The sequence below is a fragment of the Ipomoea triloba genome, chromosome 6 (genome assembly GCF_003576645.1).
Source record: "Ipomoea triloba cultivar NCNSP0323 chromosome 6, ASM357664v1".
Lineage (NCBI taxonomy): Eukaryota > Viridiplantae > Streptophyta > Magnoliopsida > Solanales > Convolvulaceae > Ipomoea > Ipomoea triloba.
The window spans coordinates 18222723-18240074 of NC_044921.1; the positions used below are offsets into that span (position 1 = coordinate 18222723).

A 17352-nucleotide genomic window follows, 5' to 3' on the forward strand; every position below is an offset into this window, starting at 1 on the left:
TTCCATGGAACTTGAATTCCATTTCCTTCAAATATTTTCCAGCGAACCAAATGAGCTGTTAGATAAATTTCGCTTTGTGACTTTAGTCAGCAAATGACTATAAGGAGGTAATCAGTTTAGTTGTTCATAATTGATTGACTCAAATCGAGATTGTAAATATGTCACTTTCACTAGGAATTGAATTTGAAACTATGTTTTTTTTTTTTTTTTTTTTTTNTTTTTTTTTTTTTCTCTCTTCTAGTTTTAGCATAAAAATCCCCTTATACCTTAATTTCCCCCCTCCAGTTGGATCTGTAAGATACTCATAAACCCTATGAAACAATTTTGTGCAGGAAATGATAGGGCCATATTGGTCTCTTCGTGCTGCTCTTGGGCCAGTTTTGGAAACTATTATTGTACTTGATCGGTTATTGTTCCTCCAGGAGAGCAGTGATTTGGTGGAAGCTGCAGTGGTTCCGATTTTTGACCCAGTATTGTCACCTAGGAATATGGCTATTATTGGTAGGAAAATTTGAAGTTTACTTGAATTGGTGTCTTAGTCAGTTGATGCTAAGCTAGAAAAGTTAGGAATTAGGATTTGAGTTGTGCATTATATCAAGTTGTATTATGATAATATGCGATAATGTTGAGGGAGGAGTGTACTGATAGGAAAGTTGTTTTTCTACTGGAGCAAGTTGTGATAATAATTGATATCAGCACTGAGGGGCGGTGGTTTGATCTGTCACTTTGGTGGAAATATCGGAGTGAATTCCATTTATCTTGCAGTTGCTAGCTACCATATTCCTCCAAGTTTTTAGCAAGTGAAGTCATAATATGATATCATCTGCTTCTTTTTTTAGTTTTTATTTGGATATTTATCCTTCCATTCTGCGTGACGTGACATTATATATTTAGTATATTATTTATAAAAAGAAAAGAAAAGAAAAATTAGCTGATTTTATGCAGAAAAGAGTCTAATAAATAAAATAATGCCATGACAAGGAAAATTAGTAAAAAAAAAAAGTAATTTTAAAAGAGAATAGCAACCTCCCATAGATAAGAACTTTATTTGCAAGTTTATATTGAATAGAATTCTTTGTTTTCTGTTAGTTCTAAATTAAACAAATTTTATTTGCAGGTTTATATTGAATAGAATTGTTTGTTTTCCGGGTTAAACAAAAGAAATGAACATCCAGAGGTTTGGTTTTGTGGGACTCGGGCAAATTATTCCGTGAACCTGGATCCAGCTTACATACTGAATGTTCACAATTTACATAGGTAAATTGTGAACATTCAGTATGTAAATGGACATGAATTCACCGTGCAAGGTAGACTCGAATCCATAGTATAACTATTGGGGTGTATCAAGCTAAGCCTCAAAACCAACCAATCGAACCTATTTGCCAAAACAAAAATGTGAAATATTTCTTCACATTTCTTAGGTGACAACAGCTAAACATTGCTGCGCTGTACAACCAAAAGTCATTCTACTTGTTTATCTGGTTTCCTCCTGTAAACTTTAATCAACCCAGGATTTTTGTTTTTAAATTTTAAATTTCAGTAATTATTCCAACCTTGCACATACATAGTCGTCTGATCTATGATATTATTCCCCGGGCAGACCAAGACTAAATCCTATAGGGTGATCAGTACTGACTTCATGAATGTTTATATCTACGTGGATGAGAGTAACAAACTGTTATTTTCTGCACCCTATATTATATATAAATGTGAGTTTGAGTACACTTGCACTTGTTTAATCCTCAGTGTTCAATATATAATGAGATGAAGAATTGAAGGTAGCTTTAATTTGGGCAAGTTGCATACTAATATGATGAAATCCTTGCTGCACTGTGGAGTTTTCTTAATATTTATCCTTAGCTTCTTTCTTCCTTCCTTCATTCCATTCCATTTCCCCCGCCCGTTACTTTATTTATTTTATCTTCAGACATACATTCCATTGGACAAAAGGAATGTCAACTTCTGCAACACTTACCGCCCAAGTTACATATTTTTCTCATCAAAATAATTAAGCCCTACCCTCCCCTCTAAACAGCTGTCCGTAACTGGTTCAGTAGACAATATTTGGGAGAAGAGACCAATAAGATTGGAAACTCGACAGTGTGAGAATTATGTCCATAGTGGCCAGATCACTTATGCATTAGTATTTGACTCTGTCTGCTATGCCACTAAGTGCAAATTATTATATGGACCCATACACAATTCCAATAATACACATCAATTGGCGTAGAAAGGACCAAGGTGGTTCATGGTATAACAACCCGTTACTGAGTTACCATAATTTACATCCTCCCAAATGCTCTGTCAGGCCGGGCGTTGGGGATTCAACATTTGGGAGAAGATATACATTATCTGCCTTGGCCTTGCTTCTTCCTCTCAAATATCTGAATGCATATATATGTGTTGTCACTGTTTACGTACTTTCTCCATTCCCAATTCCTAATCTTTATACATACTGTTTTACTTGTGCACCCCTGGGATTTTTGATAGGGTTGACCTCATTTCTCACTTCTGATTGTACCATTTCAACTCACACCCCATTTCTATGATATATGCTGCAAATAGAAACACCAATTTGCACAAAAAGTCAGAATTGAAATGTTCTTTCATTTATTTTCACAATAATTATATATTGCTTCTTGCATGCATGCCTTAATTAATTAATTGGGTCTACCATTCAAACCATGTACACTAGATCACTTGTTTTACCTCAGCTCCAGAAATTTTCTTAATTTTGAGGCCTTCTATCCTATAGTTTCTCTTTATTCTTTTTCTATTAAATCTTGGTCAAAGCTGAATCATTCTGTAGGTTTTGTCCAGATCAAACATTCTCCTGTCACCCAAATTGCTTGATGGTCCTGGGATCACCTTCACTTTGCACTACTATTTTGTCAACCATATTGATTGACTCGATGACAACCATTCATTTCATTCAAAATAATTTAGTCAGTTTACTTTTTTTAATCCTTATAATATATCTTAACGGGACCGTAAATTAAAGAGTCTGTTACATACCAGAAAACATTAATTAGGAGCATTACCTATATGTTTGTTAATTATTGTGTTTGGGAATTACAAACTTCAATGAAGAGTATATATGATTATTTCATTCATTTATGTAATAAAAATTAAAAATAGATATAGATAGAACATAATTAGTAGCTAGCTGTGTAAAGTCATTGTGAGTTTGTTGGAATAATGATATGATGCTGTTATTCTATTAACTGTGCTACCTAACAATCCTAACCCATTATCATATTCCCCTCCCTCTATGAAAATTACATCAATTATATATTTATATATATATAGGGCTGATCAAATGAGAACCACTTCTCCTTTGCGAACGTGCGAACTATATGTTATGCATCTGATCTTGTAATGCTTGATTATATATAAGGCAGAATCGGATCAAATGAGAACCACATCTCCCATTCGAACGTGAGAATTACTTGTTATGCATCTTGTAATGTCTAGTTGTGTAATTCACGCATTTGCACGGGAATAGTGGTTCTCATCTGATATAGACACATCATTATGGAAGTATCCCACCACATACAGTTTTAAAGGTTTTGTTGTTTTTTGGCTGCTTGCAATTGGTAGCCACCAATACTACTGTGTGTTTGTGTAAATCATTTTCTTTAGGCACTATCTCCTCTCAGAAACTTCTTTGCTTTCTCAAAAAAAAAAAAAAAAAAAGCATATTATATTTCTGCCCAATCAGATTAAAAGATTCATTTTCGTTCTCTTTGACTGTATCATTCCTGTGACTTTAGTTTATTTTATATAATTGTTGTTGGAAAGTAGTGCTATTTTTTCCAATTATCTTTTTTCTTTTTTATCAAGAACTTTTATTGATTCCTCAAATATGATAGTGATTTTATATTAAAGCTTAATTCTAAATTTGGACAAATTTAACTGGTTTACGATTTATTTAAATAAACATAGTTATAAACAAACACAATCGGTTAGAACTTTGCTAAAAGGATTCTATAAGTTGAGGAGTTAAATGTAGCCCATATCTTTTATTAATGATTTGATTTTGTCACTTTTGTGTGAGATCGTCTAAGGTGAGATGCGTATAAAAGTTTTACATGTCTCACGTAAGACAGTCCTACACAAGACTTAATATTTATTGATGATGCTAATTAATACATTAATTTTTTCTCAACATAATCTCTTAATTTTCACATGAGTTAACCCTTTTTTTTTTTAGTTTTAATTGACCGAACACTAATGACTACACCAAATATATACCAATTATAAGTTAGAAGATACAATATGTAATAGCATCATTTTGAAAATAACTTTGAGGGGCAGTAATGACTGTTTGTGCTTCAGTAGATACTACATATTACATTGTAACAGAGTCAATAATTCTTTTTGAGGTGGATAGAGAAAGTAAGTAACTCTTTGACTACAACTAATAGAAAAAGTATATTGAATAGATACTACTACGTAATAGAGTCATACTCAACAAATATGAAGAATTGAAAGGTGAAATGGTAGGGTAAGATTATGCGTTGGTGTACAGTAAGTATGACATCCAAGTTAAGGTGTGGTAGTAGGTGGCTTGCTATTGTGTGGGTACACGTGTAAATGTTTGAATAGAATGAGGTTATTTTGCTGTTAAGGAAGTTGAATTGGCAGTTCCTCATTATCTGGTAGCTTTAGTATATATATCTGATCTAAAATGTAATGAAGTGGGTGAGGATGGGGTTGAGATGTTTGTTACTATTTAGAAGAGGATAACCTGATATGATCCACATGTTGCCATCACACAAAAGGAGCCCATGCAGCTTTCAAACCATTCATAGTACTTGGTATAAGATACAAACCAACTAACCCCCTCCCCCCCCCACTTTAATTTCCAAAGTGTCCAGAAACTTTTTTTTTTTTTTAGTTTTGATAATTCAGATATCTCAGCTTATCTCAAATTATATTCGGACTTTTAAGATCATACTGTTAAAGCTACTGAAAGAGATAAAAACTTAATAAATTGTGAGTCTACGTACAGCTATTGGAGGAAGTAAAAACTCGATAAATAATGAGTCTTACACAACCTTTAGATCCACACAAACCATATACTCTATGCATAAGGACCTTTCATTATTACACTGGTAACACACCACAAGCGCCAACAGAACTCAAACTCTCACTCTTTGCTGGAGCAAGACTAGCAAGACTTGTTACAAGCCATCTGAGCTACCCTTGGTACATGTCGAGAACTTTTCGTCTTAACACAACCCAGTAATAATATTATATTATATTTATGGAAAATCCCTTTCAATTTCAACTAATTTGATTCTCGAATTGTTTAAATAATTTTGCCAATTAAACCCTTCCGAAAGACTAAAATGGTGATTTTTCCAATTTTAAAATTTCGTTAATTTGATGCTCGAAGGGTTTAATTGATGAAATTCTAAACAATTCGAGGATCAAATTAGTTGAAATTAAATTAAAAACTATGGACTACATTGACAGTTGAGAAACAATTGGATGAAGGACCAAAATGTTGATTCCCTCTTGCCCGAAATTAAGAACTTCAAACACAATAAAGTAGTGATATTGTGCCAAGACTTTATGATTTAGCGGCACTCGGTTGCACTTCCATATGAAAAGGGGTGGGTTTGAGTCTCAGTGGAGTCGATATTGACTCTTTGTGCAAGTAGTGATATCGTTATATTTTTTATTTTAATATTTTTAAATTAATTTAAATACAATGATGCACAATTAAAACTTTTTGACTACATCAACTACATAGTTTATACTCAATTATAAAATATATTTCGTATAAATTAATTAACCAATTTAAATAATATTTTCTCAATTTAATTAATATATTTACTTTAAAACTGTCTCATTGCCCCCTTATAAATCTTCCTATGTGTAAAGATGACATATCGAGAAGTGGACATTAAAAGAGAATTTTGAGCTTTGAAAGTAATATTGGATGGTAAGATTGTTGAAGGTGTAATGGTGTTTAATTGATATTAGGGTTTTGAAAGTTGGGATTAAGATTATACATACAGATTTCGTTTTCAAGAAATATATATATATATATATATATATATATATTATATATAGGTGCGTGGATGAAAGTGGCCTAAATCTTATCAGGTAATCACGGGAACTCCTGCATTGACCATTTTGGATGTTTCTGGTGGCGAACGCATATACTGCTACTCATTTTTCTCCCTTTTTATTTAGTTAATCTTATATTTTCATATATATTAAAACCACTTCTTAATATTGCCATCCTTATATTATTTATTACATTATTTAATTAATAATAGGTTCAACACTTCAACCACTTCCTGCATAACTAATCAAAAATAAGTTTATAATATCACGCCCATAGTTAATATTAAGGTGTGATTTTATTTTCTTAATTTAGTAATTAACTTTTTAATTTGATTTTAAAAAAAAAATTGTTGTATAAATGAAATGGTTTAGGATAAGGATAAAATTGTATATTATTATATATATATATATATATTTGAAACATTGAATTCCTCCCGGAATAGTCTTTGCTTGTACTTGGCGTTCAATTAATGTGTGGAATTGGCGTAATGGCACTTTCGATCTCTTCGTAAAGCATTACTATTTTAAGTAATTATATATAATAAAGTAATGCTACATAGTACTCCTATATTTGCCCTACTACAAATTTTTTTAGTTTCGTGACATTATTTCGTTGGATTTTTCAATATTTAATTATTAAGTAAATCTATTTTTTAATTAGTAGTAAGGTCAATCAATTTTTTTAATATTTAATTATTAAGTAAATTTATTTTTTAATTAGTAGTAAGGTCAATCAATTTAGGAACACTGAATAAATGAAAGCGGCATACATCAATAGAAAATATTTGATGAGAAATTCAAGAAGGAAAAAAAAAAACATTTTTCCTTATAGAATAATACTCCGTATTTGTTTTATACAAAGTATTTTGTAAATTTTCGTCCAGCCAGTAGCACTTGTTAAGCAATTACTTTAATTTTGTGTAGTGCACCTGTTATGGATTTATGGTATGCTAATATTTATCAGTGTTTAGAGAATAAATCATGCGATAATGTTTGCTGGTGTAAAAATAAATAAATAAACATTCACTATTCAGATCAAGTGATTAAATGATTTAGATTTAATTTATATCGTGTCAATTTTGGATATGATTTTTGTAAATAAAGGTGAAAGTGCATCAATATAAATGGCACATGTTGTATTTTCACATGAAAGACCCTTTTCAAACTAGATGTCACCTCGTGTATATATATAACGAAAAGAAAATGTGGTTTAATTTTCATCTCTTAATTAGTCATGTCATGTCATTTTGGTACCCTATTACCAAAAATTGTAAATATCACCTTTAACTTTGTAAGATTGTCACGGATTTAGTCACTTGGCTAAAAGATCCGTCAAGCTTTGATAGTGTTTTAATTTTACGCCCATATGATTTGCATGTTGAAACCAATTATAAAAAACAATTATATAACTTTCTTTTCTCCTATTGCTTAGTCATCTTTCATTATGACAAACATATGTTATTTTTATTTACCAAAGTTCATACACAACTCGCTCAATTAAATTCCTGAGTTATTTTGTTTTATCACTTAAAAAATATCGAATTAAGTGTTTAATCAATAAAAGAAGTAATAATTGGAGAATCTTAATGTTACTAAGTGTACTTCACGTCAAGTTGAAGAGTGTTGTTGGATAGTATCCGATGAATCTACGAATAACGCATCTTTGTCTCCGTTGTCCTCTATATGCGCATGAACTATCTAAAATATTAGGCCGCCTATACTACCTATTCATTTCAAACTAATGGACTTTGGGGTTGCACGTGTGGTGTGCATGCACGCTTCCAATTTTTTGTTTTTTTGTAAATTTATTTTTTTTATTTTTGAGTACTATTGATTCTGTTACAATGTAATATCTATTTATAATTACTTTCTCAATTTGCTGAGAGAGTCAATATATTGCCCCCATTAAGATTCGAACCCTGATCTCCCATATGTGAGAGTCACTCTGTGACACCAAACTACAAGATTATTGACTATTTTGTAAATTTTGAAACATTCTTACTTATTGGAATAATACACGTAATTTGCGGCTTTCTTATTAAAAAAAAAAAAAGTAAAAAAAGTTGGTGCATGAAAGCATGGATGGAACTACTTAAAATTGAGTTTCCCAGCGATATTTCTGTTTTGGTTTGACTAAAAAATGGGGACTGTACAAAATGGTCAGAAATTTCTGCCATTTTTTTCTTGCTTTAGTTGGCATTTGAAGCCAACTATTGACCCCAGAGATGTCCCATTACCATCTTATTTGGCTTCCACGTACAACGTTAGATTACTCCGAAAACGACTTTACCATCCAACACTTAGATTTTACTTTATGCATTATATATAATAATTATTATTATTATTACAAACAAATTTTACAACATGTTTAGTAAAAGAAATTCATAAAATATTTTTTTTATAATTTCTTTAAGAATATTAGTGTACATAAAAATGAAGAGACGTGCTTCTAGTGACAAAGTGAAGTTTGAACCGATATTGATTTCTGTAATTATTATTTTTTTTTAGTTTTTGTTTTTTCTTCTTCTTTTAATTTATAAATATTTTAATAAATAATAGATATACAAGATTCTTCGAAGTTAGTTCAAATAGTTTCCATCTGCATCTGCATCTCCATCCTGATCTTATCTTCATTTTCTTTCGCTTTATTGTCTTCTACTCTGTGGCCCCCACTCAGTTATTCCACGGCTTGTGTTGTGTATACTACATGCCAAACAGTCGCCTTCTTCACTACCCAATAATTCCTCTTTGCCTTTCCTTTTTTGGGCTAATCATATTTAAGTCTTCACTAATTTGAATGCACTTTCATTTACCCATTCCCCTTATTTCACCCAATTTATTATTATCAACTCTTTCATATTGGCCCTGCATGGTAAATGGCTGTTAGATAATTGGATTAGAGGGTATAACTAGTTTATAACATTAATTAACTGATTGTAGAAAGGTGTTTGGTAAATTAGTTGTTAGCTGTTTAGTATAATTTCTTTTCTTAAAAAGCTAATTAAAAAAAGTTGTTTTGAGTAGCTTTTTGAATTTTAGTATTTTGAAGTTACAAAAGGTTGATTAACCAAACACATACTTATATTGATTTTTATAACCAAGTCAAATAGTTAATAATAGTTAGAGAAGTTAAAATACTATTTTACCAAACATGGCCATTATATTTTTACCTTTTTTTTTTCGTCATTTTGGGTTAACATCAAAACTAGTGGAGATAGTAATAATCCTAAAACCATGTTGAATTTTTAATAACAATTCTTATACCAAATTTTATTTGACTTGGGTTTTGTTTGTGGGAGAGCGGTGTAGTCAAATTGGTGCGTTCCAATATCCCAACTGCACTTTCTTTAAGAAATCTCAATTCAAGTGATTAAGGACGACCAATTGATCAAAGTGTAGCCAATCATATTGGTGCGGTCCAATACCCCTCAAGTGCATTTTCTTCAAGAAATTTCAATTCAAGCGATAAGGGACCGGTTGATCGAGGTGCATGATAGATCACTCACATCGCTTCTGCTCTAATAATAGCAATCTCAACCATTTTAACTACTTCATGTAATTTTACTATTATTTTTAAATGGAACTTCAATAATCTGATTTGATTAATTAATAATGGATTCAACCACCAAAGGCTTTGTGGTTAAGCGACATAACTGTGACTTCTCAAATGAGAGGTCTCAAATACAAACCCCGTGTGGGGTATTGATTCTTTGTACGACATTATAAATTAATGAAAACGACCCATGTTAAGAGAGGATGGAGATAAGGAAGAAGCTAGCTAAGTAGTACGTAGAATAGTAAAACATAGATTCCTCAGAATTTGTAGAGAAGTGAATCACTAATACTATACACTAAAGGATAATTAAGGATGGATAAAGAGAAGGTTGTATTCATCATAACCCATACAAAAAAGCTTAGGTAGTTTGAACACATTGTTGACTGAAATTCTAGTGGTAGAGCTAAATCAAATCATCATCATTTCTTTTTGACAAAGATGGTCAGCCATGGATATTTCTGGTATTACCAATTCCATGGGGCTTTACCATATATTGCAAATATATTTAAATAAAATTACTAATTAATTAATTTTTTTGAGATAATAGTAAAATTACAATCAATATCATGAAAAAGTAAGGCCTTCAATTGAGATCAATACCAGATAATAGTCCAAAATATGTGGCAGCATCATACCACAGTGAAGTGCTACAATGGTGGGCCTTATAATTTTTTGGTAGGGCAAACATGCGTGTGCCTTAGAATTTTATTAGGCACAATTGATGATAGCATAAGAAAAAATTTAAAAACATGGGGAAAGATGTAAAATACTATACTATACTATACCGTGGAAAATTAGTCCGACCACTTCTATAAATTAAATTAAACGTGCATTCAATGTATCTGGTTAATTCTGAATAGTCGGTCAGGTCATCTCCAGCTCAAAACACCAAATTCTGCATCAAATTTTACACTAAAAGAATATTCTCAACATATTCTTACATCAATTTTTTTCATCTCCAACCCATTTACACCAATTTTTTTTCTACACTAAAATAATTTATATTCTCATAAATTAAAATTTTATATTTATACTTTTTATTATTTTAATATAACATATATAGTTGTAATTTAATTAATAAATTACAACTTTAATTATGTTTTATGTAATTTAATTTTTAATTCAATTATATTCAAATTTAATCTTGTTTTAATTGTTTTGATGAGATTTTTCAAATGATACATTTATTTTTAATAATATACCATTTATGTTTAAATATTTAAAAAAATGTGTAATATTAAAAAAACATAAAGGAAAGGAATTATAAAAACATTTAAAAAAAAAAAAGAAAAAGTAAGGAGAGATCAAGAACAAAACAAGGGCAAAATGATAAACAAATTGCAGCACCAAAAATTGTGTAGGATGAATAGTGCAGCGCCATATATATAGCACTGCACTATTCATGAAATGTCAAATTTTTGCCGCAATACCATGTTAATCGTCAATTTTTTGCTAATTTGATATTTTGACGTGTTAGTGGGAGGTGGTCTTAATTTAGATATAAGTGTATGATTAATGATCAAGTGGCTTATTAATAAGAAGGGTGTCACTTATTTCTTTTATTTTAACTTGGATCTTACTAAAATTTGTTGGTTTTTATTTAAAAAAAATAAAATAAAATAATTGTTTTCACACTTAGCATGGGGCCAGATTCTTTTTTCAAGTGTGATATATTGGATGCATGTATTTGAATGTTGGTGTGGTACTGTTTGATGTCCTTGTGTGTGTACACACACATTAGAGGTTGTGTTTGTGCAACAATACTTCTGATTTAATCAATAAAACATGTTAATAATCGCCATTAAAGTAGCACAATTAAGGTTAAAAGGCGTTCTCTTTTTTTTTTTCTTTTTTTTTTTTTTTTTTTTTTTTTTTTTTTGGATCGGGAGGCACACTACAAATAATTATTCCATAGACCATGGTCCACACATTTTTTGTGAACCATAAAAAAAATACATTTTTAAAAGTACATGATTTTTACATATTGTCAAATAATGTATTTTTAATATATTAAAAATGTAAATTGCATTTTTTTCAAAAAAAAATATATATTGCATTCATGGTCTACACAATAATTTACCGCGCGCTATTGTCTCCTCACAGTAACAAGGCGCGCTCTTTGGTAGCTCCCATAATCACCAAAATAAGCTTTTCTGACTTGGGTGGGAGTTGTCAGTAGTATTATTGTTTTGCTCTAATAGACATGTTTAATCGTACGTAGTACTACACATGAACTTCATCAACTTTTTGAAAAGGAAAACTAACTTTTATTTAATATGACATCGATACACAAACCAAATACATATAAACACAATCAATATTAAATCTTTTACCGTAAATAATTAATTCATTTCACATAAATATTGTTAGATGTGAACATTCGATTCGATATATCTAACGTGAGAAATGAAAAATTAAATTTACCAGGGTGAATATATATATATATATATAGAGAGAGAGAGAGTGAGATATGAAAATTTAATTTTAGCAAATATGAATAAGCGGCCACATCAGCAGATTGGCAAGCATCGGTGAGTCCACGTCATCGTAATGTGGACCAAGAAATCCTCCCCTCAGTTCACACCACGTCAGACTAATCAAAATCCTCTCTTACACGGAATTGCCGATTGGCTTAACCACTTGATTTTTTAAAATTTTATTTTTGTTGGTTTTATTTAATGGGTAAAAAGAATGTAAAAATTCCATTAATTAATGATAGTGGCAACTAAAATAATAATAAAAATATTCAGCCACCCACACACCATTTTATTAATAATCTCCCTATATATATCTCTCCATATTCCTTCTGCCATTTGGCTCTGTTTGTATCAAATTTCTCCTTCTCCTATTCTGCATATATACATACATATATACATACAAAAAAGCTCCACCCCTCCCCCACCCTGAAATAATGAATAGCGGCGGCAGTTTGAGCATGGTGGAGGCGAAATTGCCACCGGGGTTCAGGTTTCATCCCAGAGATGAAGAGCTGATCTGTGATTACTTGGCCAAGAAGATCAACGGCTCCGGTGATCCCCACCACCTCCGACCACCTTTCTTGATCGAAGTTGACCTTAACAAGTGCGAGCCTTGGGACATTCCTGGTATTCTTTCATCTCTCTCTCTCTCTCTTCCTTTATTTCTGCTATCCTATCCTAAATTATGTTAATTCTGAAAGGCGAAATCCCCCGGGCCGCCAAACTCCAGACCATAGAATTTGTACCTTCAAACCTCGGTCTGATAGGATTTGTACCTTCAGACCTCGGTCTTATAGAATTTGTACCTTTAGACTTCGGTCTGATAGGATTTGTATGTCTTATGTATGCAATTCATAACTATATATGTATGTATGTATGTATCTATGTATGTATATGTGTGTATGTGGATGAGGGTAGGTGGAGAGGGGGGTGGGGGTGGGGTTGGGATCTTAATGAGGCTTTAGGATTTTTTTATATTTTATCTTAAATAATGGTTGAGATATTTTCCTAATTAATGCATTTTATTTTTATTTTTATTGGTATCAAAGCCATTTGTATGCATTTTTAGCTGGACAAAGACGCATGGCATAGCAATAATGCAACTGAGATACTATATATGTGAGTTGAAATGTGGTGAATTAATAGCCATAATTTTCATTAAATTAGGTTATTTTAATCAAGAAGAATTATTAACTCGTAAAATTTTATATTTAAGTTCATATATGATGAGTTCAACCCATTTGACTTTGTGTATTATGTCTTCAAAAATTTCAGTAATTATTTATTATTTATTTAATTTCAATGCTGTAGAAATTATATATGTATAATTTCAATACATATAGCATTTGGATATAATCCTTTTCTTTTTTGTCAGAAACGAAAAGTTAATATTGCTGACAATCAACAATTGAATTGACAACAATTGAAGAAACTCTTTTTCTTTTTTTTTTCTTTTTTATTTTTTTTACATGTATATAATTATATAATAATATTACTACACCTCTCCTAGTATTACTAGTCATTTAAAATTTGTATATTTCATCCTTTAATTTTTTTATATCATTATTTAAATTGAAAAAATAAGTTTGAAATACTTTTAAGTGTAGTCTCGTATAATATAGGGAAACATCTATATTTCCACACACATACATATATAGTATATTGAACGATTTTTCTAATTATTTGTTTGTATTTATAAGTAATAAGAAAAAGTTTCTTTTTATGGATATATAAGTATTTATTTAAAAGATGAATAATCCCATGAAAATATCTCATTCAAATGCCTTTATAAGAAATTGACACTCTTCTTGTTTTTGTTCTAACATAATTCAAGGATGGTGATAGTGATCAAGATAACAATGCAAAATTAATAATTTTAAAAATAAAAATAATCTCAAGTCATGTCACTGATTTATACCTTTCACCTAATGTCAACCACACGCGTGTATCCTACACATACATACCCATTATTTGCTATTGACTACATGATTCGAGAAGTCAGTATGTATTAATCTCGTCGTCATAGCTTGATCATCTCATATTAAGATCAGATTTGTATTCATATTAAAATGAAGTTTGAAAGTAACTTGAATTATTTTTACTATTAAAAAATTCTTAGACAAATCATATTTATAAAATTAATTATGAATTATATGAGTAGGATTTAAAAATTGCAAATTTAATATTATGAATAATTTTGAACCACACGGTTTTGAAATCAAACTCTAGAATATATGACATAATAACTAATTATTCTCCTAACAAATTTTTGGTCTTGTCACTGTCATTAGGTGGACTAATTCTTTATATTACTGTGTGTATCTGTATGTACATGTATCTATATGCGTGTGTATATATGTAAACACACATATAAAATATGTGTATGTAAAATTAATTTATAATAGTTTTTCTTAATTTTTTCAAATTTGCTGAAATTTTAAAATTTACGTGTCCAATATATATGTTTATACCTCTTTATGAGCCTCAAGCGAGTTCACGAGGTCCATGATATGGTGGGAGAAAATTGAAAAATCTAGGTAATTATTATTATATATATCAACATCCTAGTTTTACCTTAGCAGATTACCAAAAATCTCTTCAATAATTCTCCATTATGTAATTGAAATCTTGTGATTTTGCCCATAAACAAACAATATGGACTAAAGTCAGCTAATCCAGCTATCAGTTCTTTGCCACGTGTTGATATCCCACAGGGTGCCCCAGCTTGCATCTTTAACGTCACTTCCTTAATTGCTAATACTCATATGACGTTACGTTTCATCAAATTCTTTCTTATCATTTTTTTTTTGGGTTTTAATTCCTTGAGCGCACCAAAGAATATCCTAAATTTAGCATTTTCTTTTATTATGAAAATTTGTATATCAAATCTTGCCTCTTTGCATATCTCAATCATTCGTGTCTTCTATTAACTATTGTTAAATGTGTAGTTATGTTAAATTATGAAATTATATGTGTTTTTGCTTTAATTTTAATGTATTTTGGGTGTTAACGTTGTGTGAAGTAACAAACTTGATGTGATTAATTACGAGTTTTAAAATATGAATAATTATGCATAGTTTACGGTCAATACTTCTAGTTATTTTTACTGAATCTTAATTAGGAAACCTAGATATAAATCAACTAATTGATTTTCTTCATGGATGTGGATGATTACAGGAATAGCATGTGTTGGAGGAAAGGATTGGTATTTCTACAGCCAACGTGATCGGAAATATGCAACCGGACTACGCACAAATCGAGCAACAGTGTCGGGATACTGGAAAGCCACCGGAAAAGATAGGCCGGTGATTAGTAAAGGAACTCTAGTAGGAATGAGAAAAACCTTAGTATTTTACCAAGGAAGGGCTCCAAAGGGAAGAAAAACCGATTGGGTAATGCATGAGTTTCGCCTAGAAGGTCCCCTTGGTCCACCTCCACTTTCTTCTACTAAGGTAATTTAACTTCTTTTTTTTTTTTTGCATTACACGTGTATATACTTCTATTTCCAATAATTTAAATTTATTAATATCAAAATTAAAAATAAAAATTTCAATAGATTAATTCAATAAACAGTGTAATAATAAACAAAAACATAGAAAGAAAACAATATATGAATATTTAGATCATTGTCAACACCAATAAGTTATATTTATCATTATATGTAAAAATGTCAAAGTGAATAAATGTGGATGACTGGCATATGACAATTGTTTTATTCAAGGAATAATGATGCATTAATTAGTAGTATTGTATATGGCATTTTTAACGTGCATAACCATCCAATTGATATGTAAACATATTAAATATGCATTTATTATTACATCATAGATATTATTCATTGAATACTAAACTCTGTTACAATGTAGTATCTGTTTTTAACCTGTTATACTAAATTCTTTGATTTGTAATGCTATGCAGGAAGATTGGGTGTTATGCCGGGTTTTCCATAAGAGCAAAGAAATCCCCGGTGCCAAACAAGGAATAGTGAGTGGCGGCGGCGGCGGCTACAACGCCACCTACGACCACCATCACGACGGCGTAGCCATAACCTCTTCATCTCTCCCGCCATTAATGGATCCCTACGGCGGCATTTCCTTCAACCAAACGCACCCTAACAACGCCACCGCTCTTCTAAACGACTACTATGAGCAAGTGCCCTGCTTCTCCATTTTCTCCCCCAACAACCCCGCCGCAACCGCCGCCGCACCTTCCGCGTTCCACAACCCCACCGCCGCCGCCACCACCACCGTGTTCAACTCCCTGCCGCCCGATATCTGCGCGTATTTCAACTCCGCGTCTTCTTCTTCCACCGACAAGAACGTGATCAAAGCCGTTTTGGGCCATTTAAACATTAATTATAACAACAACAACAACAATAATAATAATAATAATAATATGATTAATAATAATAATAATGTAAATAATATGGTGAACGTGAAAGGCGGAGGTTCTCCCAGCTTTGGGGAAGGGAGTTCGGAGAGTACGAGCTTCTTGTCCGAGGTTGGGTTGAATAGCATTTGGAACAATGATTACTGATTTTTTTTTTTTAAATGGGTGGGCCCGATTCGAATTCGGGTTCGGATGGAGCTAGCTTTCGTCCACAAAAATTGTCTAGATACGACTTTACAAGTTTACTTTTAAATTTTTAGATGATTAGCATTGTTTAAGTGTGATTTGAGGCCCTGGCTAAGTAATTTGCTATGGATAGGTAGGATTAGTGATTGTCAAATCAATGTACAAAGCTCTCTTATAGTTGTGTAATCGACTCTTGTCTAATTACAAACTTTCATTTTTACTATATTTTTATTTTTCGTTTATTTTTTTTAATATAATAACTATGTGTGATGGATATATTGACAATGGACCCGGAGCAAACTAACCCAATAGAGCAGAGCAGTGAAGCAAGATGGACCTAGGGTCCCGGGGTGGAGCCCCGCGCTTGACCCTAGGCTGCCTAGGCCGAGCTGGTCCTCAACCTAGGCCTCAGCCAATCTCCTCCTCAGCTTAGGCTTCGGTTGAGCCTGTCCTCGGCCTTGGCCGAGCCCACCCTCGGTCTAGCTATTCGGCCTTGACTAAGCTCTTCCTGTTGGAATTTTTTTTGAGTATTACAATTTAACTTATACATAGTATCTGCTCAAACAACATGATAATACCAACATCTTGAGTGTGATGAGACTCGAACCTGAGACCTTTCTGTTGGAACTTAATACTAAGAATTTCAAGAATTCGACTTGAAAA

General features: G+C 31.6%; 1 protein-coding gene across 1 annotated transcript; it reads left to right on the forward strand.

Moving 5' to 3' along the window:
* The first annotated feature begins 12472 nt into the window (after positions 1-12472).
* LOC116023031 (NAC domain-containing protein 21/22-like) lies at positions 12473-16903 on the forward strand. Its single transcript, XM_031263976.1, has 3 exons — positions 12473-12741; positions 15292-15566; positions 16033-16903. Exons 1-3 carry the CDS (start codon positions 12549-12551, stop codon positions 16648-16650), a joined length of 1086 nt encoding a protein of 361 aa, XP_031119836.1. The 5' UTR covers positions 12473-12548; the 3' UTR covers positions 16651-16903.
* Positions 16904-17352: the final 449 nt, after the last annotated feature.

What these genes read in the sequence shown, in the direction of transcription:
- LOC116023031 (XM_031263976.1), top strand. Translation starts at nt 12,549, where the DNA reads ATGAATAGCGGCGGCAGTTTGAGCATGGTGGAGGCGAAATTGCCACCG. An exon ending in CGAGCCTTGGGACATTCCTG is followed by an intron (nt 12,742 to 15,291) that starts GTATTCTTTCAT and finishes GGATGATTACAG; the next exon opens with GAATAGCATGTGTTGGAGGA. An exon ending in CTCCACTTTCTTCTACTAAG is followed by an intron (nt 15,567 to 16,032) that starts GTAATTTAACTT and finishes AATGCTATGCAG; the next exon opens with GAAGATTGGGTGTTATGCCG.